This window comes from Rattus norvegicus, chromosome 6 (genome assembly GCF_021556685.1).
Source record: "Rattus norvegicus strain SHRSP/BbbUtx chromosome 6, alternate assembly SHRSP_T2T, whole genome shotgun sequence".
NCBI lineage: Eukaryota > Metazoa > Chordata > Mammalia > Rodentia > Muridae > Rattus > Rattus norvegicus.
Genome location: NC_141539.1, coordinates 127568441 through 127596090, shown reverse-complemented (window position 1 = coordinate 127596090; position 27650 = coordinate 127568441). Strand labels below are relative to the sequence as shown.

General features: G+C 50.2%; 1 protein-coding gene and 1 long non-coding RNA gene across 11 annotated transcripts in view; one reads left to right on the top strand and one right to left on the bottom strand.

The window, feature by feature from the left end:
- Rin3 (Ras and Rab interactor 3) overlaps positions 1–27650 on the bottom strand; it is a 108876-nt gene that overhangs the window by 13230 nt on the left and 67996 nt on the right. For 6 of the 10 annotated variants that reach the window (XR_015621954.1, NM_001414929.1, NM_001108052.2 and 3 more), the window contains 4 exon segments: positions 26741–26813; positions 17747–17838; positions 7863–9347; positions 4118–4426 (listed from right to left, as the gene is read on the bottom strand). Coding sequence is in view for 9 of the 10 variants with exons in the window: in NM_001414929.1 (NP_001401858.1) it covers positions 4118–4426; positions 7863–9347; positions 17747–17838; positions 26741–26813 (1959 nt within the window). In the remaining variant the exon portion in view is untranslated. 10 annotated transcript variants of the gene reach the window in all.
- The window catches only part of LOC134479252 (uncharacterized), a 33097-nt gene continuing 12457 nt past the window's right edge, over positions 7011–27650 (top strand). Inside the window, exon 1 of the long non-coding RNA XR_015623314.1 lies at positions 7011–7330. This is a non-coding gene — a long non-coding RNA (uncharacterized LOC134479252). The remainder of the gene's footprint in view (positions 7331–27650) is intronic.

Sequence of the window (27650 nt, the reverse complement as noted above, 5' to 3'; positions counted from 1 at the left end):
AGAGACAGAGAGACAGAGAGAGAGAGAGACAGAGAGAGAGGGAGGGAGGGAAAGAGAGGGGAGGGGGGAGAGAGAGACAGAGAGAGGGAGGGAGAGAGGGAAGGAAGGAGAGAGACAGAGACAGAGAGAGGGAGGGAGGGGAGAGAGAGACAGACAGACAGAGACAGAGAGAGGGGGGGAGAGAGAGACAGACAGAGACAGAGAGAGGGAGGGAGGGGGGAGAGAGAGACGGAGAGAGGGAGGGAGAGAGGGAGAGAGGGAGGAAGAGAGGGAGGGAGAGAGACAGACAGAGACAGAGGGAGGGAGGGAGGGAAGGAGACGGTGGGGGGGGGGAGAGAGAGAGAGAGAGAGAGAGAGAGAGAGAGAGAGAGAGAGAGGGAGGCAGTCAGTCCCAGAAATTTCTGGGCTGGTGGGCCAGTGGGACTGTGGAGGTGAGGCTCACCTGAGGTGCAGATGTCTGTGTTCCACCCGCAGAGCCATCAGATGCCTCATAGAACCCCGTTTGGAATCTACAATGTGGTTCTGAGATAGGAGAATGGAGTAGGGAAGGAGGGTAAAGAGGCATCAAGACTGACATATCAAGAAGCCAATGGCTGAGGAAGGATGGAAACCCCTCTCACTTGGGCTGCATGTAATAAATGGGGTCATAAAGAAGAAAATCCTAGTGATCTTGAAGGGCTGGAGAGGTGGTGCTATCTAAGTGACCTATAAAAACCTAGGATGCTCAGAGCCCAAGGCCTGCAGCCTCAGACCTTTCCTAGCTCCCTGGCCTATTGCCATTCTTGGGTTCTTGCCTGTGCCCTTTTCTTAATAAACTGTCTCTATTTCTATTACTCCCCACATGTCCTGGTTCAGTGCCTTGTTGGAGCCCATAAGGACCTGGAAGTCCAGGGTGTTCTCTGGACTCTGATGCATGCCCATAATAGTATGACCTCATCATTCCCAGGAACACAGTGGATAGACAGTGACCTCTGTACCCCACCATGAGAACACGCAGACTTGGGAACTCAGAAAGCATGAGAACAGGGAAACTGAGGTTGGCAGTTAGGTAACCTCACAGCCCCTGGCTAACCCCATAGCTTTTAAGGGTCCGTCTAACCCAGGTACAGCACCCACTTGGTGCCCACATGGAAACCCCATAGGTTTGTCATCTAAAATTAGGGCACGTAAGTGGGAGTTCAAACACAGCATGGTATGTGTGGGTGATCTGCTTCCTCCCGAATGAAGATGCTCTGGGTGGGGTAACCCAAGATGGAGTTAACAGCCACTGGGCTCGCACTCCAGGACTCAGCCTTGGTCAAAGAGAACTCACTACTTCTTTTTTTTTTTTTTAAAGATTTATTTATTTATTATATATAAGTACACTGTAGGTGTCCTCAGAGACACCAGAAGAGGGCATCAGATCTCATTACAGATGGTTGTGAGCCACCATGTGGTTGCTGGGAATTGAACTCAGGACCTCTGGAAGAGCAGTTGGTGCTCTTAACCACTGAGCCATCTCTCCAGCCCGAACTCACTACTTCTTGATAAGATGCCCCCTGGTCTTTCGGCCTGAGACTCTGGTCTGGTCTGCCTGATGTGTCAGATAGCCTTGGCTCTGTTCTTCCATTATTCCTACTGGAGAACTGGCTGACTCCTTCCCTCAGTAATACTGTCTTCTTCATTCTGACCTTCTTGAAGATGACCAGCCTCCCCCACTCCCCGCTGTCTGGGTGAGCTTTTAGTAGCTGAATTCATGGTTAGGAATGCTCAGTGTTTGAATGTCTCTCCCTGTGCCTGGCTTGTATTTCGTGGTCTTAAGAAAGCCGGGATTTGGAGACCGAAACGACCCTGTTTCAACCTCAGTCAGCTCAGTCCTTGGCCCTGACTTTGCCCTGAGTCCTTCAAACCCTGTGAGAGATGATCGTGCAGTTAGAAACAGCCATGGGCCAGACATGCAGTTAGCAAGTGTGAGCGTCTGGTGACACTAACCACCGTCCACCCGAGCCCCAGAGAGTGCACCCGTTTACACAGGAGGACACTGAGTCAGTCCGGTGCCTCCATTACCTGGACAGTCAGGCCACTAGAAGCATCAGGGCCCACATAGACATTTGGGTCTAGGTTTTCATGTCCTCCCCTTTCTGACTAGACCGAAGTGCACTGCTTCCCTCACATACCCATGTAGGGTGCGCCAGGCCTGTCACGCTTGCGCCTGTTTTAGAAGAGAAAGCATGCCACATTCCTGGCTTGTTTCCATCAGCGATGAGGAGGCCCCTACCTTCAAGGTCTCACTGGGGCTGTCAGGCATTCTGGGCGCCCTCCCTGGGTCCTAGACCTCTGGGGCCAGACATGTGTGGGAATAAAGCTCTGAGTTCTGGGAGCTGCCCACAGTCGCTGCCTTCCTCCACTGGCCATTTCTAGACAGGAATCAGTTGCACTCATAGCCTAGCCTTGTCTTCTGGCCTGCAGATTACACAAGATCCCCGGCCTCCAAAAGACAAGCTCTTCCTGACACGGCACTTCTGACCGCACTTCCCCATGTAACATTACCACCACGCAGCTCTATCCCCATGTGGCTTCCACCCTTCGGGAACTCAATTCGTTTTCTTAGTTAGAGGACACATATTGGTCTTATACACAAAAAAAGGCCTCCAACCTGGAGCTGCAGCCTTTTCCACGCCTACATGGGAAGCCGGCTAGGATGAAGGAACCATGTTCTACACCCTAATACCATGCCAAACAACTCTTCTGTTGTCAGAGGGCCAGCTGGGCTGCTCATCCTTAAGGTACTTGGAGAGGAAGACGACCCTCTCGGCCATCCCTAGGTATTGAACCTGCTGGTGCTGGGGACTGGGGACAGATGACACAGTTTGTTCCTAATAACTGCAAGTCCCTAAGTGTGGCTCTGACCTACTAGAATGTTGGCTTCTCTCCCACAAAGAAGCCAAGAGAGGTGAGTACTTGTTCCAGGTCTTACAAGTGGTAAGGGGCAGACCAGACATTTGAACCCCATCTGCAAGGTCACAACGATGGGACACCTTTTCACATGCCTGGGCTGCCATGTACAAGTATACAGCTGGCCACCTGCATCGGGGCATCCAGCTGAAGGGCTAGGTGCAGGATAAACTCTAGCTAGCGTTTGTTCTCTGTGGAGCATGGGTTCCTCTGCCCGTGTGCCTAGAGGAGTGCTGTAGTAAAGTGGCTACAAATGGACCCCATGATTCCACTGCTTCCCTTCTTTCCTTCCTTCCTGTACCCCTTGCAATACGACTTTGGAGCTTTCTCCATCCAAAGGGGACATGCACTTCTCCCCTCGAATCTGGTTTTATCTTGTGACAAGACAGATCAATGCAGGGTGGCAGTCTGTCATGATGCCAGGTCTCAACAGGCTCTGCTTACTACCCTGGACTCCAGCTGGTCACAGACATAAGCTGGAGCCAACATATTAGAGGATGTTATGGCCCGAGGTCCACCCAGATAGCCTACATCCAGGTACCCACTGACAGATGGGCACGGTCATCTTCCCTCAGCCACTGCTGCTGACTTCAGTGCGTACAGACCATCTTCTCTGTGGTCCAGTGAGCTACTATCAACACTGTCGGAGCCGAACCTGTCCCCTCCAAGTTCACACATGCTAAAACCAACATTATTCCCTAAAAAGGTGACTCTTTTGGAAGTGGGGGGTCATCGCAGATGTGGTTGACAGATGAAATCACACCGGAGTAGGGCGGTACTGATCCACTGTGGCCTATGTCCTCATGAGAGGAAAATGAGGACACGAATATCACATGGGAGATTGCTGAGTGGAGAATGCTGGGTTTTCAGACTTAGGAGTGAGGCTGGATCAGACCCTACCAGGTGCCCGGAAAGAGCACAGTCCTGCCCCACTTTGATCATGGACTCTTACCCTCCACCATGAAGGCCCTGTGGTCCTGTGTCTGAGTCACCTGGCTGTTTCAGCACTCCCTGTAAACTCACAGGGCACCCTTTCCTCATACGCATGGTTAGTTCATTGCCTGTCTTGAAGGCAGTGGGAAGGCACCATTTTCTTCCTCGCCCAGGTCATGCTGTGGTACGGCCAGGCATGCCTCCTGCTCTCATCCTGCCTTAGTTCTGTGGGGAGTGCAAACCTACTTACCTGGGTTGCCTAGAGCCATGGAGTCATAGATAAGCTTGCAGGTTTTCAGCAAGATGGAGATTTTCTTCCCTGGTGAGTAGGCCTTGTGCATGTTGGTCAGCTTCTGCAGGATCTTCTCCATGACAGCCACTTCAGGCACACTGGTGGTCACGCCCAGGTCGGTGGTGGTGGTGGCCAGGATCACCAGCTGGTTCTCCTTGAGTTGCTGCAGGGAGCCATCCCGGCTGTGGATCTCCAGCAAGCTGGAGTTGATGGCCTCCTTCAGGGGCTTTAAGACGCATTTGTACAAGGCTGACTCCACGATGGCCTCTGTCGGGGTGAGAGCACAGACGTGAGAGGAACAGCTACAGGAGCCATCCTACCCAGCCTTGTTTCCTGGCAGCACAGCCTTTCCATCCCCGGTTTCTACTTAGCCCTGACACGCAAGCCACTCTGCAGACGCGCCGGCACCAGAACCTCTGATACCTAATATCCTGGTCTCTCCAATGCAGTGTTCTTCCCAGGACTGGGAACAGAGCCTGCCTATAAAAACACATTTCAGAAAGGCACTAGACATACTGCGGTTATTCAGTGTGCAATCTGGGCAGCTGTGTCCTAAGGGTGGAATTAATCTCGCTGCCTGTTGTACTTCTGGAACCCATGCGATTCGCTTGCATCATCACTGATACATGCTTTCCTTGCCCGCGCTGCCTCTTCAGTGCACCAGGCCTGCCTTTGCCCCTGGACTTTTGCATCTCATGCTCCCCTTGCTGCAGTTACTTGCATAGCTTGCCCTTCGCTATCCAACTATTACCGGAGTCAAGCTTCAGTCTTGCTTGAACGGTGAGGTGGGAGTTAAGGAGCTTGGACACCATGGTAACTTTGTAACATAGATGCCATGATGCCCCTCTTAACAACAGACAAGTTGGGCTCTGATGGAGCCTGTGGAGGCTAAGCTTTGACTCGTGGCCACTGCTCTGGGTGACAGGTGGGAACATTCTCTGAAATGGCCCCATGCCTTGACTATTGACCTAACAAGGGGAAGCCTGAAGTCCTGTCTCTCCAGGAGAGAGGCTGGATAGCTCTTCTCTCTCATAGAGGTCTGGCTGGAAGCCAGTCTTGTGCCTCCTTCTGCCCCTTCACCAGGAGAGCACTAATTGCCTGTCTCTCACCCAACTTTGTGGAGAGTCTGTCCTGCCAGTTGGCCACCCAGGGGCAGCTTTCATCCCACTGTTTCTGATGAGTCTGGTATAGACTTCCTTTGCTTTGCCCAGGATCACCTATATTGGTGTGACAGTTCTTATCTAGTGTCAAGCTCATCAGATCTAGAAATCCTTTGGAGATAATCTGGGGGCGTGTTTGATAGGGACTTTCAAGACTAGGTTAATGTAGGTGGAAGACCCACCCTAAATGTGGGCAGCACGACTCCATTCTAGGCTTGGGTCTTAGAATGAACAAGGAGAAAAGGAGCTGAACACCAATATTCATCTCTGTTTCCTGACCGTGACCATGAATGCAACGTGATGGGTTGCCAGTGCCTTCCCATCACAGTCGGCTGTATCCTCAAAGTTGAAACAAAATAACCCTTTTTTTTTTCCTCGAGCTACTTTTGTCAGGTTATTTTGTTACAGCAGCAGACTGGTAACTAATACAACTGGCTTTGCCCTGAGCCATTACTGGATAGCTCTGGATCACCAGCCCTCTTCATAACTCTCCTCATAACCTCTTGGATCCGTCCCCTCCAGGCCAAATCCTCAGCCTGAGGCTCACAGTCTGTCTCTCACCCAACTCTGTGGAGAGTCTGTCCTGCCAGCTGGCCACCCAGGGTGGCCATATCATCCTCCTGCCTCATCTTCCACCTCTCTGCCCATCTCTGCCTTGTTACCTCTGCCTGGAAGAAGACCCCCACCTCCTACTTGTGATTAGGTTATGGGTCTTCTCCTCCCTGTCTAGGCACACATGGCTGACCATAGCTGCTTCTGGGCTACGTTGAGATATCCATGTTCTTCTATGCCCTCTCACAGCCTCCTGGTCTGCATACTGCCTGAGATCTTCCCTGGGCCAGATCTACTTCAGTCTCATGGCTGTTTGTGCATGGCTGGGTTCCAGACATCTGTCTCCAGCCCCTTGTTCTCCCCAGACTGTAGACTCAGCCCCATCCCCTCCTGGATGTCCAATGAGGTAGGAAGCTGTCTTTCTGACATAAAACCCTGGGCTTCTCCTGGTTTGGGCCTTTGGGCTTGCAGCTATGGTCTAGGAATCCCTTAGCTGTTCAGAGCCGTATGAGGCCGGCCACCTCTTTGGCCACTTCCATGGACTAGATCTGTGCCCAGTGTTTCACTGTGCTGCCTCTTGCCCACCCTACTTGCCTCCAGTGCACCTTGTCATGACGGTAGTTCTGCTTGCCTCTAGTCTCTCTGCTCCTACTCAGCTCAAGGACCAGAGCCATGCTGGGCATGCGTGAGGCTTTGGCACTCCTGCCTTGAACCTGCCACAGCCTGATCCCTTGCAGAAATGCTAAATCTCCTGGGGTTGTGATGCTGTGACCTCCCTCTCCTCAGCCCTCCTAACCTTACTTCCTGCCTACTTTACACTTATGTCATCTTCCTTTATGGCTTCCTGGCTTTCTTGCAGATTACCTGTCATTTGTCAGAATAAGAGCTTCCTGAGGGCAGGAGGGACATATGATTAGTTAGCTTGTTGGCATATTTTATTTTCCCCCAGCAAAACAGGTGGAGGCATAGTGCTCTGATGGACTATTTATATAACTCATTTCCTCTCCAGAGAAGCTCTGTAGGGCAATGCTTGGGTCTCTGGGACATGGTAACTACTAGTGGAAAAAGTTGGGGGTTTGTGTGGGTGGATTTTGCATGAACCACCCTTAGCATTCTGCCCAGGTGGGCCCTCCATCCCTGGTGGGGTACACACATAGCTTCCTGAGAGGCAACTGCCAGCCTTAAACCTTAACACCCCATCCATCCATCCATCCATCCATCCATCCATCCATCCATCCATCCATCCATCCAAGCTCCGTTTTCCCCAGGGAAGGCAATACTTGACACTCTCTTTTTTTTTCTAGGACCTCTCACTATGAGCCATCATCTTGTAGTGTTTCAAAACATTCTTTTTGAGTTCAGAACGGATGCTCTTAATTACTGGAAGAAGGAGGAAGAGGAAGAAGAGAAAGAGGAGGAGGAGAGGCTTGGGACCCAGTGGGACAGAAAAGTTTGTCAGGTAATTTCAAAATCTCCCAATAAGTTTTTTTTTGTTTGTTTTGTTTTGTTGTTTTTCTCTTCAAGACAAGGTAGCCCAAGGCTGACCTCCAACTCACTATGTAGCTGAGAATGGCCTTGATCCTCCTGCCTCCACTTTTTAAGCGCTGGGACTACAGGTAGGTGCTATGATACCCAGATATAGCACTGTGGCCTGCCTGCGTCTTTTGCTTGTTTACACAGATGTGTAGGTGGCTATGGGGAAAAATAACACCTGTCATCATGGATCCCAATCTCGGGGAGGGTTGAGGCAGGTGGGAGAGGGGAGGGCTGGTGGCCTGTTAGCCAGGAGTCAGGCAAGTTGGCAGCCTTGAGTTGGCTCCCTAGAAGTGGTGCCTGAGAGCAGGGTTTGGGCCCAGGAGATCTGTGGACAGTCGAGGAGGAAGAAGAAGGAGGACATGAGGCAAAGGGGCTCCAGAGGCTGTTCTGTGTTGAGGGGCGTCTGAGTGTATTTATGCACCGCTCTCCCTCCCGCCCTCCCAGCTGCCACTGACCGAGTTCCTCCTCCGAGTGCAGGGTGGGTTCCACCAAGGCTTTGAGTTCGGTGCTCTGTAGCAGGTAGCTCTTAAGCTGCGTCATCATGGTGCGGATCTCCTGCAGCATCTCGGTGCTGGATGTCTGGCGGGTCATCATCTCCAGGCTGTACACCTTGTAGTCCTGCACTAGGCTCCCAAAATAGGAGCCCTTGTCCTGTGCCAGCTCCACCACCTTCTTATACAGCTTGCGGTCGCTGGAGAGGAAGGCATGGAAGACGCTGGTGAAACTGGCAAAGCTGAGGCGGTGGCGGGCCTTGTCCAGGATCATTGAGGGCTTCTTCTTCACGTTGGGGCTGCTGAACTCCAGCTCTTCCTCCGCACTGCTGGTTGAGTAAGAGTCCTGGTCAGCGGCTGAGGCAGGCACCCCCAGGCTGTCTGAAAGTGAGGCCAGGGAACCCTTGAACTCTGGAGAGCTTTGGGGACAGGCGCTGGTCTGGACTTGGAGGTGCTGCATTCCAGCTTGCCCGGCAGGACTCAAGCCTTCCCAAGGTGCACCAGGCGCCGCGGGTTTCTCAGGGGATACCTCCGGTATGGGGCTCGTCAAGGGACTGGGAAAGGTTGAGGCCAGCTGCCGGGAGACCCGCTTCTTCCTAGGGGGTGGGACTGGGGGTTGTTTGGCTTTCCCAGGAGGCACTGGTGTGCTGTCAGCATGGCTGGCTTTGGCCTCTGTGTCCTGGCCTTGCTCCGTGGTCCTTGGAGACCTGTCCCCAAGGCTACTTACGGTGCTCTGGGGAGGAAGGTTGAGTGAAGCTGTCCTAGAAATGCCTGAGCGGTCCCTGTCTGTCGAAGTCCCCACATTCTGGCTTTCCAGAGACACCCTCTCAGAAATGCGTCTCCTGGGAGGAGCAGCTGGAAGAGTCTTCTTCAAGGGTAGCGGAGGGGGAGGGGCCTGGTGCAAGGGGCTGGGAGTTGTCCCAGGCTTCATCTCTTCCTCTCCAAAGGGGCCCAGGCCTACAGATGGACGTGGGAGACTCTCGCAGGCAGTCATGGGTGGTTGGTTTGAGTGACCAGGGGGGCCCGGTGCATGGGGTGCAAGGTGAGAGTTGGGTGTTGGGGAGTTGGGCAAAGGATCAGCAGGCTGTACAGGAGGCGCAGGAGGCCAGGCAGGGCCAGTAGGAGGAACAGTGGGTACCGGGGGTGGAGGTGGGGGACGACGTGGGGACCCCTTGGAGGTGAGTGAGGTAGCATCCGGGGCGGCAGGCGCAGGGCGTGTAGGGTAGCTGCCAATGGGCAGTGGAGGTGGATCAGCCGGTAGGGTGCAGTCCTCTATGAAAATGGGATTCACAAACCACAGACGGTCATTTCCCACCGAGAGCTCGATTTCACAGGAACAATTTGCTAAATGGGTTGCAGGCCGGCCGGAGGATGCAGGGGTCCCAGGGGCTGAGCTTCTGAGTGGCTCTGCAGGGCCTCTTGAAGAGTTCAAAGAGGAGTCCCAGAAACCTGAGGAAAACAGAGCAGAGACAGTTAGCCCTCCTTCTCCTAGCAGTGGGGGAAGGGTCCTTGCTTTTGCGTAAGGTTGTTTTCCCTTCTTGGACTCTTAAACTTCTCCTACCACTTCCTGCCTGGAGGGGAAGTCCCCTGTGCACCAGCCAGCAGCGGGTGGAGTAGAGCGGGGAGGGGACATGAGACCCTCTGCTTCAGTTCTGTGCCCATGTAGAGCTTGCCTTGGAGAATACCTGTGATAAAGAGCACAATGTTGGGGGTTCTGCAGCTATTCAGCTGGGAACCCGGGGAAGACTGTATCTTAGGTCTTGGTTTAGCTGTTTCCCCAGTGGGTGTCTCAACAGTAACATCACAGGCTGCTGGGAGGGAACCCTACAACAAAAGGGGAGGGACTAGAACTTACCAGCCTTTGCAGCTGGCACACACAGCAGAAGGGAAATAGAGCGTTCTGTATCTGCCCACACTGCAAGCTGCTGTGACTTGGGAGGGTCTTGACACTGAGGAACTAGGCTAGTGGACAGGTGAGGACACAGCTCCTACCTTTGAGCAAGCCCAGCCCTGCTGGGATCCTATCAACCAGTCCTTATAGCCTATCTGTGATGGAAGCCATCAGGCAAGGTTTGACTTGAGAGAGACCTTGGCCTTTGGGTACTGTATCCCAGCAAACTTAGGTCTGATCATGGCCTCCCAAAAGATACAGGGCTATATGACTTCTGAAGAAAAGGCCACTCTGAGGTCATGAAGGTGGCTTCATATGGGAGGAAACATAGGACCCAGGTCCTGCTCAGTGTGACCTTTTAAGGGAAGGAAAGACATGAGTCAGGCTGGGGCGGATTCCTGGGAGAATGGTGGGAATTCCTGGGAACGGACCGTCAGGGTTTGTGCGGTAGACCAGTCAGTCATGGGCTGCAGTTATACTGGGACTGTCTTGATGACCTTTGGTTATAGGCCTTGTCCTCACTTTACAGATGAAAGAAAATGACTTAGGAAAAATGTATTCATCTGAGGTCACAGGGTCCTGAGGGCTGAACAGGTCAGAGTAGCCCCTCACTGCACCACAGGCTCTTTTGGAGGAACTTGCCCCACTTCCTGCTTCAATTGCTTGGCCTGCCAGCATGTTGTGGCTATTACCCCATGTAGTAAGAACACAGCAAGCCCCTTTGTTTTTTCTTTGTGGTACTGGGGATTGAACCCAGGGCCTCCCGTATGCTAGGCAAATGCTCTACCATGGAGATATCTTTTCCTTTAAAAGAAAAGGTTTTCAAAATTTGAAGGCAGGGTCTCACTAAGTTGCCCAGGCTATCCTTGAACATTTCATCTTCCTGCCTCAGCTTCCAGAGCTGCTGGGGTTACAGACCTGTACCATCAGGCATGGCCACCACAAGCTCTTGATGGTGAACTGAAAGCTGTCATGGGATGGCAGCGATGTGCAGAGCCAACTGTGAGCCAGTTCTAATAATGGCGTGCTCAGTGACATGGGCCCTGGCCACTTTGGTGGCCTGAGGTTTCATGCCCATCAATGTGGGCAGGGTACAAATTCAGGCTAGAAAGCAAGCTGTGCTGTATTCAATTGTGAGTGCCTCTTATGGGTGGGGGCGTGATACTCACCGTGGGGCGCTGTTCTAGACAGACTCTGCCACACTGGGCAGCCAGTCCGGGCTGTCACCTTAATAACAAGATGGTGACCTTTCATGTGTCTTTTTTACAATATACAAACATCACAGCCACAGGGTAAGACCGATCAGGCTAAGGTTCCCCATGGCCTGAGGGCCACTCTTCATGAGGGCCAGGCTGTGGGTTTGCCCTCTAAGACAGCATCTGACCCCTAGAGACCAACTCTTGGTGTTCAGACACACAGATGGTCTTAGTGTGTGGAATAAGCATCAGGAACCCTTGTCTATGCAAGCCCAGTACAGTGATCCAGTCCCCTTGAAGTCTTACCAGCAAGGAGCATCAGGCAACTGGGATTACAGTCCCGATGGCGAACCCGTCAGTATTTCTAGTATGCTAAGCTCAGCTCTTTCTGTGCTCACGTCATGGTCCCTTAAGACATGTGGTTGATGGACAAAGCCACAGGGTAGCAGATGTCCAGAACTTCCCATCAATGCCTGAGTATGACCTCCCATCATTGATTGCCCAGATCACAAGGCTTATGAGATCTCCCCCACACCTTTTCTAGAATTATCCACTGAGCCTTCCCTCCATCTGCCATTTACTTCTTCCTGGACATGACATGTGCTGCCCTATCCTTGGGTCTCGGTTGATGCTGTTCTTTCTGCTTAGAATTCTTTTCCTCCCCCACCTGCTAGTTTCTTACTAATTTTCAAAGACTAGAAGTCCATGTCTGGAGTAAATTTCCTGATGCGTGCAGGATGCCTGTGTTTCTTAATCTTACTGTGTATTCCGACTGCAGGGAGCACCGTCAGGGGTTGCCATTCTACGCTTTGGTCTGAGTGCTCTACCACACTGTGGGCTTCAGAAGGCAGCAGTGATGGTTCTCCCATTTGAGCATCTCGGGGATGATGCTTCAGTGAGCAGAGGGGCCAGGCATGAGCACCCAACACTAGTGAGTGAACCAGCTTAGTCAGAGTGGTCCACTCTAGGAGAGGAGGAAAGACTGACAGCCAGCTTATTATAGGTCTAGACCTGGTCCCTAGCAGGCATAGAGTAGAACACACCTTCATATTTTGATAGCATCTCATAAGTATAGAACAGGCAATGAGGCTCAGGGATCAGGTCTAAAGCTCGGGATATTGCTTGTCTGCCCCCGGGACAAGAATGATGGGTTCTCGGGGCACAGGTTTCCACAGCAATGCTATTTCCAGGGGAAGGTGATGCTAGGTACTGGAGAGGCCATATCTCAGGGCCAGGGGGGCCGTGTAAGGGAAGCGCTGAAGCAATTCAGAGCTTTATGCTCAAAACAAAACAAAAAATAAGGAAGTTGGAAAGTTTCTCTGCAGCTTGCAGAGAGCTAAGGCTGGAGAAGCAGAACACCGCGTCATGCAGTCCCAGCAGCTCGCAGAGCTGTGGGCACCACGGCCTGGTGGCACCCTGCCAAACCTCAGCTTGGCCACCCAAGTTCCAGTAAAGAAGTACCTGTCCCTATGACCAAGGGAGCTATTTTGCTGGTGCCAAGGCTTTCTGAACCTGGACAGCGGGTACCTCCTGCTTCGATCTCTGCAATGCTTAGAGAACTTGGAATGTGCCAGGCACTGGACTGTGGTGCCTCAGGGCAAAGTAAGGATCCATGAGCCGTAGAAATGGCTGGGAAACCCAGGGAACTCTAGGAATACAGAGTTTTGTCGTATTCAAAGGTGGGTTGTTGAACTTTCCAGTCAAAGTCAAGCGTTTTGTTTGGTGTGTATGTGGGCACACGCAGGTACATGTGTGTGCATGTGGATCTGGAGGACAACCTGATTGTCGTTTCCTGAGCACCATCCACCTTGCTTCTTGAGACTGTTTCCTCACTGGTCTGGAACCTACCTGTTTTTATCTCCTCAGTGGTGGGATTAAAAGCACAGGCCACTATGCCTGACTTTATTATTATTTTTTAAAGATTTACTTATTATATAAGTACACTGTATCTGTCTTCAGACACACCAGAAGAGAGCATCAGATCTCACTTACAGATGATTGTGAGCCACCATGTTGTTGCTGGGATTTGAACTCAGGACCTCTGGAAGAGCAGTCAGTGGTCTTAACCACTGAGCCATCTCTCCAGCCCCATACCTGACTTTTTTTTCCCTTTTCTTTTTTTTCGGAGCTGGGGACTGAACCCAGGGCCTTGAGATAGCTAGGCAAGTGCTCTACCACTGAGCTAAATCCCCAACCCCCATACCCGACTTTTTATTGTGGGTTTTAGGGCTCAAATCAGGTCCTCATGCTTGCTATCACCCCAGGCCCTCAATATCAAGAGGCAATAAATCTCAAGAATTAACTAACTAGGAAATAATCTCATTGTATGTTATAAAGAAAAAAAAGTACATGCAAACTTGGGAGGCTACACTGTGCATGGCTTCCCGGTCTTTAAAACACTACGTATCTATATGCCTTAGGCATGATTGAAAGGCACTACACAGAATGCTTCTTTGCACTTAGACTCAGTTGCACCCATCCAACTCTGAGTTAGTTTTGTGGACCCTGCTAGCCTAAGGCTATTGCACTCGGAATGACATCTTTTATACCCCGCACTGCTGAATGTTGGCATTTCTAAGTCTAAGCTTGGCTATTTTTGTGTTGACTCATCAACAAATGCTCAAGAGCCATCCCATGGTGCTTAGCCTGCAAGAGAATAGCTTTGCTTGGGTGACATCATCCCTATCCAAACAGCAGGGCTTAGTCTACTCATTTAAGCCAAACCAAAACCAACTACAACAAAATACAATCATTGACACAGAAGGAGGAAATATGCCTCAAAAAAAAACCAAAAAACAAACAAACAAACAAAAAACCCAAAAAATCCTGAAAATAATTATTAGACTATTGGGCTCACGGAAAACCCAGTGAATCTACTATTGATTAGATGCTTCTTGACGCTGGGTATAAGAAAAACAACAGGGGCTGGAGAGATGGCTCAGCGGTTAAGAGCACCCGACTGCTCTTCCAGAGGTCATGAGTTCAATTCCCAGCAACCACATGGTGGCTCACAACCATCTGTAAAGAGATCTGATGCCCTCTTCTAGTGTGTCTGAAGACAGCTACAGTGTACTTATATATAATAAATAAATAAATCTTTAAAAAAAAAAACCGCAGAAAGTCACACATAGGTTCACACAAAACAACAGCGAAAGGCAAAAGGCAGAAGTGTATTTTTGCAGCCGTGAAGGGATTATGCGTAATTTTCCAGCCTTGGCTTTTTCTGGTTTTGTCAGTTAAAAGAAACCCACAGCATGCTGGGATTTCATAAAAAGATAAAGATGCCATAAGAAGTGTTTGGAGGGCCCAATGCACAGGGAGGGCTTGATGCTTTCCCTTCTCAACATCAAATCCAGCCCCCACTCCCTTGGCAATAGGGCACCATGTTATTTTCCACTGGAGCCGGAGCAAGGGGAGGAGGGAGCTGAAGAGCGGGCAGGCAGTGAACAAGACTGAAAGGACCAGACAGCAGTGGGTACCGACAGAGGGCGCAGAGGACCAAGTGTGAATCCAGCTCCGATCACACCCACTTACCGGACGCCATATAACATAGCCTACTTCCCATCTACCATCTCAACCGGAACATCATTCACATAATTCACCCATTTAAAAAAAATCCCCTGGTGGCTTTAATATATCCTTAGCTGCACAACTGTCGCTGTGATAGATTTTAGGGCATTTTATAGCCACCTCCCCACTCCCCATGGCAGTCCGTGCCTGTTATCAGTCAGTCCCTCCCCAGGGCTATGGTTTGAATGTGAAATATCCCTTACAGGCTCATGGGTTTGAACATTTGGTCCCAGCTGACGATCCTGGTCTGGTTGCTGGGGTGCTTTTAGAAGCTGGAGCTTTGGTGGAGGAAGTAAGCCATAGCAAGTGAGCCTAGAGTTTTATAGGTTGGTCCTGTTTCTGGCCCTCTCTTGCTTCCTGGTGGAGATGTATAAGCTGTCCTAGCTACCCACTCCCATTTTCACAAATCTATCTTGCCATGATAGATTGTATCCCCTTAAACCGTGAGCCCAAACAGGCTTCTCCTTTAAGTTGCTTCTGTCCGGTCTTTTATCACAGGCATAAGGAAAGTGATTGATGTACCTGTTGGTATTCTGTCTAAGCTCCACCCCCACAACTACCTGGCAACAGCCAGGCATGCTCCTCCCACAGTTGCCTGGCAACAGCCAGCTGTGCCTTACAATAAAAGGGGCAGCTTGCCTCCTCCTCATTCCCTTTGTTCTTCTCTGCTCTCGCCCTCTTCCCTTTCCCCCCTCCCGCCCCCCGCTTTCCTCCATGTGTTCCTGGCCGGCCTCCTTTACTTCTCCCCTCTGCTACTCTTCTTCTCTCATTAATCCTCTCTAAGTGGAACCATGTTGGTTTGGTATGTTCTGTCCAGGCACGAGCCGAGATTTAAACCTAACAGTAACCATTAACCTGATTTCTGTGTCTATAGATTTGTCTCCTCTGAGCGCTTCTACAATGAAGTCTCACATCTGCTTTCAAGAGACTGGCTTTTTTCACAAAACATGTTTCCATCCGTGTGGTACCATGAGCCACCGCTTCATTTCTGTTTGTAGTTGAGACAGCTCTTTTGGTTCCTTGACACCTATAATTTTATTTATCAAATGGTTTTCTCCTCCTTTCCCTCCTCCTCCTCCTCTTGGTATTATAAGAATAGAATAATGAACTTGTGTCTTATCAGGCTCTTAGGTCTCCTGGAAACATTGACTGGACCAAGGGAACACTTGAAGTAGAAGATTCCTGTCCCCAACACATGATAGAGTCTCAGCAGCTATCAGCCTTGAGATCTGGCCTTCCCCAGAGCCAGCATTGTTGAGGGTCAGTCCTAAGTCAGCATTGGCCAAGCCTATGCCTACAGAGACCTCAGTGTGGTTACACATCTAGGAAGAACCTAGGAAAGCTGAGTTTCTAATACAGTTATGCTAAACAATGAAAGTTGGGGACGCTCCCAACCTTGCCTTAGAGTTGGTTGGTTGGGCAGGGTTAGCCGAGGCATGACGGCACACTCCAGTTTCCCATCACGTCTGTCCTGGATAGTTTTATGTCAGAATGAAACAGCCAGAGTTATCAGAGAGGAGTGAGCCTCAACTGAGAAAAGGCCTCCATAAGATTGGGCTGTAGGCAAGCCTGTAGGGCATTTTCTTAATTAGTGATCCATGTGGGAGGGTCCAGCCCATTGTAGGTGGAGCCCACCTAAAGGCTGACCACCTGGGTTCTATAAGAAAGCAGGCTGAGCAAGCCATGTGGAGCAAGCAATTAAGCAGCACTCCTCCATGGCCTCTGCAACAACTGTCTCTAGGTTCCTGTCCTGTTTGAGTTTCTGGCTTGACTTCCTTTGATATAGTGATGATGACGGGTAAGCTACATAAACCCTTTCCTCCCAAGTTGCTTTTGGTCGTGGTGTTTCATATAGTAACCCAGATTAAGACAGCATCCACGATGTTTTTCCTTTTGATGAGAGCTGTGACAGGGCCAGGCCGGGACAAAAGAAGCAGGGACGACGTTGGCCAGCCCTCCGAACTGTCTTGGTGTTGGTGGTGTTTTTCCCAGGGTTGCCTCTAATGTGATCATCCTGGTTATGGTCCCTGGGTACATATGGGCCCCTCTGTCTAGAACCCTGAGGATCTCCCTCTTCAGTGGCTCAGCATGTCTGGGCTGGTGGGGGTGGTAGGCTCCCAAACTAAGGTTCAGGATCCAGCTTAGTGTCACCCAGTGGCAGCTCTGCAAAGACTATTGGTATGATCGTTGGTTTTAATGTCAACATGCCACAAGTTAGAGACACGTGAGTAGGGAGCCTCCCCTGAGGAATGCCCTGATTGTCTTAATTGGTGTGGAAAGATCCACCCCCAAATGTGGGTGGCGCCTTCTGCTAGCAGCCCAGATGAAACAGGGCATGGTGGGAGGAAAGTTACTCAGCTTCTGTTTGCCTGGCCTTCCCTTGGGCTCTGTTGTGGTTACAGATTCTTGTGCGCCTATGATAACCAGGGTTTCCAGGATTCCTTTGTTGAGAGGACCGGTGACTCTCTGCAGGACCCCTGGAGGTCTTTGGTGCCAGACTGGGATTGATGAAGCAGCCAGCCATGTAGGTTGAGCAACTATTAGGCTCTTGGCCTCTCCAGTGTGAGATGGCCATTGTAGGGCCACGTAGACTGCAGAGACTCTGGGCCTCCAAAACCAAGGAACACTCAGGTCCTTAGCTTCTCATGTGTGAGACTGTTGTCACTATTTCAGTGTAAATGATGGAATATTCATTCTATTGGTTCCCGTAGTGGTTTGAACAGGAATGGTCCCCATCTGCTCCTATATTTGACTGCTTGGTCATTAGGGAGTTGGCACTACTTGACAAGGATTAGGAGGCGTGGCTTTGTTGGAGGAGAATTGTGTCACTGGGATGGGCTTTGAGGTTTCAGAAGCTCAAGCCAGGCCCAGTGTCTCACTCTCTTCCTGCTGCCTGTAGATCTGGATGTAGAACTCTCAGCTCCGCTCCAGCACCATGTCTTGCCTGCATGATGCCATGCTTCCCTCCATGGGGATAATAGACTAAAAACCCCTGAAACTATAAGCTAGGCCCAATTAAATGTTACATGCTCTTCTTTATAAGAGTTGCCATTGTCATGATGTCTCCTCACAGCAATAGGACACTAAGACAGTTCTAGTCTTCTAGAGAACACTGATTAACAATGGGGGAAATCCCACTACCCCTTTGCCTCGATGCCCACCTCCTCTCCAGTTCTACAGGGAGGACTTACCCAGGCCCAGGTTGGAGATGGTCTCAAGTTCAAGGAAGCTGCTAGCTTCAAGGATGGCTTGGGGCAGCCGCAGAGTGAAGGGCAGTAAGTCTCTGTGAAGACAGGAAGGTCAGAGGTCAGGTACTAGAGGGGCCAGAGTCCCCCTTCCCAAGCCTGTCCAGATGTCCAGGCCTGTCCCTCACATCCTGTGACTGCTAGGGTTTCCATGTAACCTGGACATTTCCCTGAGGCCAAGGGATAGGGTTGCAGTTGAGGGAGCAGCCAGTTCCAGATCTCATATCAGCTTCAGGGACATGGGAAGAGCCCTGGGCCCAGAGAAGACCCCCTTGCTTCTCCTCCCTTCCCAGGTCCATACTTTCTATAAGCATATTTAGTGACCTCTGACCCTTGCCCTCTACATGGAGGTAGGCAGCAAGCATGGAGGGTACCCTACTGGGCATTTAGCTGGCTATCACCATCTGCTAGCTACAGGGAAACAGTTGAGGGCACTTTCTAGAGGTCTCCAGCAACCATTCAGTCAGAGGGAAACAGACCAAGAGTTTTTCTCAGGCAGTGTGGTGGGCTACTGGTGGTCTCCCAGACTCCGGCCTAAGGGCCGCCTCTCCAGTCAGGAGAGTTGGTCTTGATTTTATGTTTTATTCTGGCATTCAGGGCCTAGCTACTGTCTTCCAGCCATTCCTCTCTCCTCTTTCCTTGTCTCTCTCCCCTCCATAAAGGCAGAGATTGACCAGGGGACCCAGAGGGAACAGAACAGAGCCCAATAATAGGTGGTCACCAAGATTAACAACCTGCTCCACTACTGGCCCCCCAAATGCCCTGCCCACTTCCCTCCTAAGCCAATCATGAGCAAAGACATCTCATCCACCCACCTGTTATCCACTAAGAGCCTCCTCTGTTGGCCTGTAGAGCTATTTCCCTGTCTATCTCTCTTTTCCCTGTAACTCTAAGTTAAGAGTGGCCAGATCCCAGGAGGAGTAATATCTCAAGTCTTGGAAACCCTGTGGTGTGCCATAACTACCCATGGTGACCTGTTAATGCTACCCCCCACTTCAGGGAATATCTTTCATGGGGGAAGAAAGCACTATTGAGGGTTATCTGTGTCACACTAGGGGTCTTTTGTAAGGTCCTGGAGGTGGCCTTTGGCTTTCTCTCTTAGGCTGGGTGGTACTGCATCATTTTCAGTCATTATCACATGACCCTCCTATGAATCCAGAGCCATCTGATGTCATCTGCCCATCCCTCTACACAAGTCTGGCTCTGTCCCATTCAGGATAGCCCCCTGGGGTCGTTCTCCCATCTTGGGACCTCCTCACTACCTTTATTCAAATCTCCAGTTTCAAAGGTTGGCAACATTCCTCTCCCATTACCTCAGTTTACCTGGGTGACTCTAGTTTGTTGGCGTGGCTTGGGATGGCTCCTGTTCCCAGAAAAACGCCCATCACAGTGGCCAGCTGGGGCCGCTCAGCTCTCACCCTGCCACTAATTTAATGATGCCACTTCACTGACTCCCAAACCCAGACACACAGGATGTAGCCTGGGCCCTGCTCCATCTCTCTAGCAAGCATTTCAAAGCCTTTCACCACTTGCCCCCTTTCACCCTGCCTCAGTACACTCACTGGTCCCATACGGAATGCTCCCTGGCTCTGGATACCTGTCCCCTCTGCTTAGATTACACATTCCCTTCAAAGCCACACCATTGGCCTCCCTTCCCTTCCAGACCTACTTGTCATTTGTTTCATCACCCATGTTCCCCGCCCCCTCCCTCCCCAGGGGAAGGGGTGGTCACTCTTCCCATCCAGGACTGGGCTGAGGGAATGTCGTATAACATTGTTATAACCCAGGGACCTCAGAGTGGGCAAGCATTCCAGCTCTGCAGCCAGTAGCAGGGGGATCAGAGAGATAGGGAGAACAACCCGCAACCACTCAGCTAAGAAAGTAACCTTTATCCGGGGTCACACATCACTTGCTATTTAATTTGCCTCTGGTTTCCTAACCAGTCCTCATAACTCGCCTGAGATATGGACATAGCTGTTGTCTTTACCTTTTAAAAAATGTCAGACTTTGGCTGGCTGGCAAGACAGCTCAGCAAACTAAGGTGCTTGCAGCCCAGGATGATGGATTAGATCCCTGGGACCCACAGGGTGGAAGGAGAGAGTTGAATCCCACAACTGTCCTCTGACCTCCATACTTGCACCATGGTGTGTGTACCCAGATAAACAGACAAATAAATGCAATAAGATGTTAGACTTTGAGGTAAGGGGCAGAGACTGAGGTAAGGGTAGGAATGAAACATGTGGTAGTCACATATTCTACCACTGAGCTACATTTCAGCCCTAGATTCTGTTGTTGTTTTAATGCAAGAGATTTATGGAGTAGGGCGGTGGCAAAAGGCGCCTCGGAGTGAGGACAAGAGAGAGAGCTAGAGAGGACCCGTAATGGTGGGAACCTTTAAGGGGTATGTGTGTCATATTTGGCAGTTGTCGATGACACGCTGCCAGTTCTGAGTGGATGAGGGTGAGCTGGGGGGCAGGCACTTGGTTCCTAACATTCCTCCCATTGTTTTGGGGGAGACGGCTGGCATAGGGATGTAAAGTGAAGAAATGAGTTAATTAATGGAAAAAAGAAACAACAACATATTTGCTGCGACAGAGTTAAACATTGCCCAAGTGGTTAAAATAAAATGTGCCCATTCTTCCACTGCAGGGACAATGATTTCTTCCTCTTTCTGTGCCTCCAAGAACTGGATGGAAAGACTCGTGTGTTCCCTCCTTTGGATAGACATCTACCCTGCTTGCTTCTTTTCTTCATTCTAGCACGTAGCGTACGCTTCCCTGGGTTCTGGCTTAGCCCTTTCCTCAGGCTCTCCCTCGAATGCTCTCAAGGAAGTAGGTGCTTTCCTTAGACCCATTTCAGAGTTAAGCAACCTGAGGCTCAGATGCCTACTTGTAGATGCCAGTGTATAAACCTAAATGCCACCTAGGCCTAAGGTCAGATTCTTTTAGCAAAAACTGTTTGCATACTGCCATTGGCTCCCACAACACTGTAGAGACTTTTAGTTCCTGGTGCGTCTTCCCTTGGCTAGTTTTTTTTTTTTTTTTTTTTTTTGTTGGGTGGTGGTGGGGTAGATTCCTAGTGAGCATGCCAGGCCACAGGATTGAATACTTCAATATATGACTGTGTTTGCTATATTGTCCCCTCACCCCAAGCTTACTTATACCCACACCAACATAAATAAATGGGCCCCAGCTTACGGCACCTTTTGTTCATCCAATCTTAGTTCAACAGCTGAACAGCCCACTCTAGCAAACTTAGTGGTGGCCTCTGTCAGTGACAATGACATGCAAGTTGTCCAGTCTGTGGTTTGGTAACTTAAGAAGACTTAGCCCACTGTGAAGGTGGGGAAGGCAGGCAGTCAAAAGCAGGCTTAGTCACAGCCGAGTGTGAAGACCCTGGGCCTAGGGGTAACACTGGGAAAGCCCTCAGATGGGGTGCTAGGGCAGTGGGCATCTGTCTGTGCACCTCCAACAACCAGAACCCAAAGGGGCACTGGACACTTTTGAGGGACTCTACCATGTTTTCAGTGTCTGTCTGTACTCTGGACTTCCTTCGGAAGAGGCTAAAAAGGCAGGACCCAAGCCCAAGGGTTAACAGCATTGGGCCTAGAAGAACCCACATTAGTGTGTGCCTGTGTGCATGTTTGCGTGTGTGCATGTGTGTGTGTGTGTGTGTGTGTGTGTGTGTGTGTGTGTTGTGTAAGGAATTGACTCATGGCTTTAAGGTATTAAGCAAGGGCCTTACTAATGAACCACACCCTCTGTAGCTACAGAATATGCATTTTAAACAGCCCTCAAGTAGATCTTAATGAACACAGGCTTGGGTGGGCATCATGTGGGTGGGATTTATAGCTCCCCCTAAAAAAACAAAGGCTATCTGTGAATTAATTAAACCTACAGATTCTCCATATATATATATGTATATATATGTATATATATATATATATGCACATAACTATTCCCTTATGAACTGTAAATCCCAGATGGAGATTTTGAAGGTGGGATCTTCAGAGGGGCCAGCCTTATACACCTCTGGGCACCTATACAGCTCTCTGGAGGCCCCTGTTCTAGTTAAAGCTTTTTACTTTTGTCCAGAGAAAACACAAAGCAAAACACACACACATACACACACACACACACACACACACACACACACACACACACACACACATACTCTCACAAACTCAGCAACAGAAGACTTACTCCACCTGCATGGTACACATTCTGGGAGGATCTGGCACAGCTTACTTTCTTACATGCAAAGTCACTGATTGATTTTCTATTCCCCTAGGAGGGGTTTTCTAATGCCACCATCTGGTTCTCCAATTCTCTGGACATCAAGCATTTAATCGTTCAGTTTAGTCGCAATGCTAGTTACCTGGAACTGAAGTCAGACTCTGTAGACTTCGGGGCTCACTGACTCCCATGGGGTCCCCTACTTCCAATGCCAGTCACAAGAGCTGGGCCAGCAGCACTTGGAGCCACTGATGTAGAACAGCTTCACAAGCACCGTGGTGATAACTATCTTCAGAGGTGGGAGTGACCAGCGAGCCACTCCCTGAGGAGAGGGGGCAGCTTAGCCACTGTGTGGGGGCATATCTGAGGGAGGACAGGCCCACAGAGCTCCTTCCTTCCTCATTCGGGTAACAGCATTCACTTGAGGTCACTGACTCCATACCAGGGTTGGGCTGAGGATCAGACCCCACGATGCTGGTAGGGGCCCTAGGGGAGCCTGGCATCATGGATATGTTCAAGAAACAATGGCACTGAGTATCCTTCCACCCAGGAGGACAGCCCCAGTGTCTCCCATCTCTGAAGCCTCACCTCCTTCCTTCAGTGGCTGCCTTTCCCTTTTGAGTGACATCTCTTCACGACTCTGAATAATGTCAGCAGCCTTTGGTTGTTCTTTTTTCTCTTCCTTCAAGCCCACTTCCTGCTGCTGCCATATTACTCTGTCTGGGGCCGTCTAACCATGGGCGACAGCATGAGTCACAGCAGCTATGAAAGGAAGTCCCTGTATCCCAGGCATAGCTTTGCCTTGTCCTCTCCACAGAGCCAGCCACTCCTGAAGCTACCTATGGCTTTCTAATGGCTGGGCCTTTGCCTACCCTGCTTCCTCTGCCTAGAACTTTCTCCCTACCCTCCTTGACAAGTCTTCCACATCTTCTTCATAAGGAGGGCCTCCAGGATCCATATACAGAGGGGCCAGATCCAAGGGAAGCAAAAGATGGGTCATTTCCACCACAGGCCTGATGCAATGCCAGGGTTCAAATGGCTTCAGAACTCGGCTATGCCAGTTGAGGTCAGTCACAACCCGGCCTCGGTTTTCTCACTGCTACCATCACTAAGAACACATACAATGGTTTCATGAGTACTACTCCGTACTGGTTACTCTAAGAACCAATCAGAAATCTTCAGGACAGCCTCGGGTACAGGAACTACTAGCTTTGTGATGTGTGACCATGATAGGGGTTAGATAGAAGCGAGGAGGCAGCACTGAGCATACAGATACCCAGGCAGCAGTCACTCTCCCAGCTCTGCACAGTTATGACTGGGCCTCTGGGCACTGCCAAAATTGGAAAGCTTTTATGAGAACTGGGGCCTCCAAGGAGGCGGTTGTTTCTGAAGGCTGGCACCTGTGATCTAGGCATACTGGACCCTCACAAATGTCTGAGAGGGACCTCCTGATTTATCAGGCTGAGGTGGTGAGAAGGCTGATCCTGCTCTGGTGAGGTCTCAATCCTGAGAATGTCTCCATGAGCGGCCATCAGCTCACAGGGACCTGCTCCAGTGCCCAATGGGAAGCACTCTTTGTGGTGGAGAGGACCACTGGGGTTGGGTTTAGCGTGGTGATGAGCACGCAGCTCTAACAAAAGTCTAGAATGGACAAGCACTCATCAGTATAGCCCCGAGAGCGTCTTGGAATTTAAAAGCTGGGGCTGGAGAGGTGGCTCAGCAGTTAAGAGCACTGACTGCTCTTCCAGAGGTCCTGAGTTCAATTCCCAGCAACCACATGGTGGCTTACAACCATCTGCAAAGAGATCTGATGCCTTCTTCTGGTGTGTCTGAAGACAGCCACAGTGTACTCATATAAAATAAATAAATCAATGTTAAGAAAAAAGAACCTAAAAGCTGCAGACTCTCATATCTAAGTGTTCTTGGTTAATGCCCCTGACAGGCAGGCAAGGGAGCCAGGAGAGCTCAGGTGATTGACTGGGAGTCACATAGCTGCAAGGCGATAGGCTCTAACTCCAGGCCTGGGGCTCTGGTTCCTCAGCATTCAAGCCTTGTTGCCTGGCACGCCTTCCCCAGAACACAGTCAGGCCTGTCTCTGTCTCATAATCTCCTCCAGAGAGTCCTTGAGTATGAAGATAGGAGAATAGGTACTGGCTTTGCTAGGGTGTGGAGAAATAGCAGCCAAGGGAGGAAAGGTTGGGACGTGATGGGGGTAAGTCTAGAGACTGTGGTTCCTGATCTCTCTGGACACCAAGCTGATACCCAGAAAACTCTCCTACAGTCCAAGTGGCAGAGATAGAATGAGAGAGCCCATGGGGTTGCAGGCAGTGTACTCCGTCTCCTTCATGGGCATTAACTCACCCTTCCTCTAGCATCAAAGCATTTGCTATGAGGACCCCCTTTTACAAACGGGGAGGTTGAGGCTCTGAGGTGTTAAATATTGAGCTTAATATCTGGCCATCCATCCATCCATCCATCCATCCATCCATCCATCCGTCATGCATCTATCCATCCACCCATCCATCATGCGTCCATGCATCCTCCATCCATCCTTCTATCCATCTATCTTTCTATCCATCCATTCTTCTGTCCATGTATCCATCCATCCATCCATCCATCCATCCATCCATCCATCCATCCATCCTTCTATCCATGTATACATGCATCCATCCATCCATCCATCCATCCATCCATCCATCCATCCATCCGTCATGCATCTATCCATCCACCCATCCATCATGCGTCCATGCATCCTCCATCCATCCTTCTATCCATCTATCTTTCTATCCATCCATTCTTCTGTCCATGTATCCATCCATCCATCCATCCATCCATCCATCCATCCTTCTATCCATGTATACATGCATCCATCCATCCATCCATCCATCCATCCTTCTATCCATGTATACATGCATCCATCCATCCATCCATCCATCCATCCATCCATCCATCCGTCATGCATCTATCCATCCACCCATCCATCATGCGTCCATGCATCCTCCATCCATCCTTCTATCCATCTATCTTTCTATCCATCCATTCTTCTGTCCATGTATCCATCCATCCATCCATCCATCCATCCTTCTATCCATGTATACATGCATCCATGCATCCATCCATCCATCCATCCATCCATCCATCCACCCATCCTTTTATCCACGTATGCATCCATCCTTCTCTTGATTCATTCATTGTAGCCCACATTTGCCAAATACCAGACAGAGCTCCTCCAACTAAGGTAAACTTGAAGGCGCCCATCTTCCTACAGCCTGGTGTGTTGGAAAGGTCTCTGGGGCCTCTGCAATGTTTTCCCTGTGAATCTGGCCAGCTAAGCCGATGCACAGGATTGCTGCGGGGTGCACTGGTGGTGCAGCTTCCTCTAGATTGAACTTCACTCTGCCGATTAGCAGTCTCTACTTCCTCATCTGTGTAATGGAGGGTAACAAGAATAATCCTTATGTGGGGAGGCTGGCAAGGTTTTAAAAGACAGTCTGGAGGGAACAGGAGAGATGGCCCAATGGTACACATGCTTGCTGCCCTTGTCGAGGACTGGCTCCCAGAGTCTGGTTACAGACTTTGGTTCCCAGCACTTACATCATGGCTCACAACTGTCTGTGACTCCAGATGCAGGGGATCTGATGCTGTTTTCTGGCCTTCGTGGGCACTGCATGTACATGGTACTCTCTCTCTCTCTCTCTCTCTCTCTCTCTCTCTCTCTCTCTCTCACACACACACACACACACACACACACACACACAAACACAAACACACGCAGGCAAACATTAAGACACATGCAAAAAAATTCTTTAAAAGGTCACAGTGGGTAGGGCCGGGCAGTGGTGGTTTATGCCTTTAATCCCAGCACTTAGGATGCAGAGGTTTCTGTGAGTTCGAGGTCAGCCTGGTCTACAGAGCAAGCTCCATGACGGCCAGGGCTATACAGAGAAACCCTGTCTCAAACAAACAAAAATGAGGTGGGTATAGAAATTCCTTGGAGCCTCGCTGAATGCTGGAGAGAGCTTTCTCCAGGCAATGGCAGATTTGAGTATAAGCTGTAACTGTCAGTGTTGCTTTGCTGGTCTGCAGGGTAGGGAGGGGTATTCTGAGTGGAGCATGTGTTTCAGCAGAGGTAGCCTGGAGTCAAGGACCACAACACATCTTACCAAACATCCAATCAGCTCTCGTTCAGGCCCTGCAGTTTCAGCTGTTGGTTTATGGCACCAAAATATATTTTTAAATTCTTGTTGATCGGAAACCAGTTCCAAGTGAATGGAGCAGAACTTATGGTGGTCTTCCCATCTGAAGACTCCCAGGCTGCCACCCACCAAGGGGCATCAGGCCTTCTTGCTGTCCCTACGGGTTGGTCTACAGGGTCCCAAGCTGTCCCTGGTGCTGGCAACACTAGAAGTGGAAACACTGGCAGGGAGCCCGAGGAACAGATCCCTGGCAGAGAAGTCCTTACCAGAAGAGAAGAGGAAACGTCAGAGTTGATTTCTCTTCTTGTGGTTACCAGAGCAAAGACAAGGGACTGTCCCCTCTCGTTGTATCCCCCGTTTCTTTACTCTGTCCTCTCCCATGCCACAAATGCACCCAAAGTTGCAGAGATGTCTGTTGCAACCAGATGGGCATGTTGCAACAAATGGGCTTCTATGAAGACAAGAAGGGAATCCTCCCCTACAACCTCCTCTAGGGCCGGGCTACTCACCTACTGACACAGTAGAACGCAATCAGTCTGAAGATGTCCTCAAACACAAGAACCGAGCCTTCCAGGTACAATACTGGGGAGAGACAAGAGAGGCCCTAGTAAGTATCCTCTAATGACAAAAGGGAGGGCTGGCTGCTCTCCTAGATCTGGAAGCTGGTACATGCCGGCCATGTTTTTCTATGGGTCCTGGCACCTCCTATAGGAGCCCAGTATGTATCAGCTGCCAACAACAGTGAGAAACGGAACTCACAGTGTGGATGTGCTGAGAGTTGAGGGCTTACACTGGCCGTGGCTGATATCAACTAATACACATTCGCACATTCATTACTCTTGGTGAACAAGATTCTCAAAGGAGAGTGACAGATGTATAGACAGTTGCTAATGACAGTCTCGGTAGGCACTGGCTTCCATGATGCCTAAATCAGGCCCATGACCACATGCCTACCATCCTTTGCTCCCCGAACTCAGGAGTCTACACTGGGCTTCCCTGGGTCTCAGTATGCTGAAGAATGTGTGAACTGAGTTGTTCTTATATCTTTTCCATGTGAAGCAGGAGCAAGAGATAGTCCAATGGGGCTTCCAAACCTAGCTTTGATCCTGGAACTGATAGTCACCCTTTTCTCTCTCAGTGCCTCAATTTCTCCCACCCTCCAAGGGAATAGAAATAGCCCTTTCAACCTAAAGATAGAGTCTTCTAGGTGATGCCAATATATATATATATATATATCTCAACTGCTTCCCCCTCTCCTTGTAACCTAATCACTTTTCTCAACAGTTCAGACTATCTTAAGAAATTAATATTTATCTATCTATAACAAACAGGTCGTGTTTAGTTAGATATAAATATTTATAAAGAGATTTTCCTGCTCCTGATCTTTCTACCCTCTGGGAATGTCCCTGTGGTTCCCTC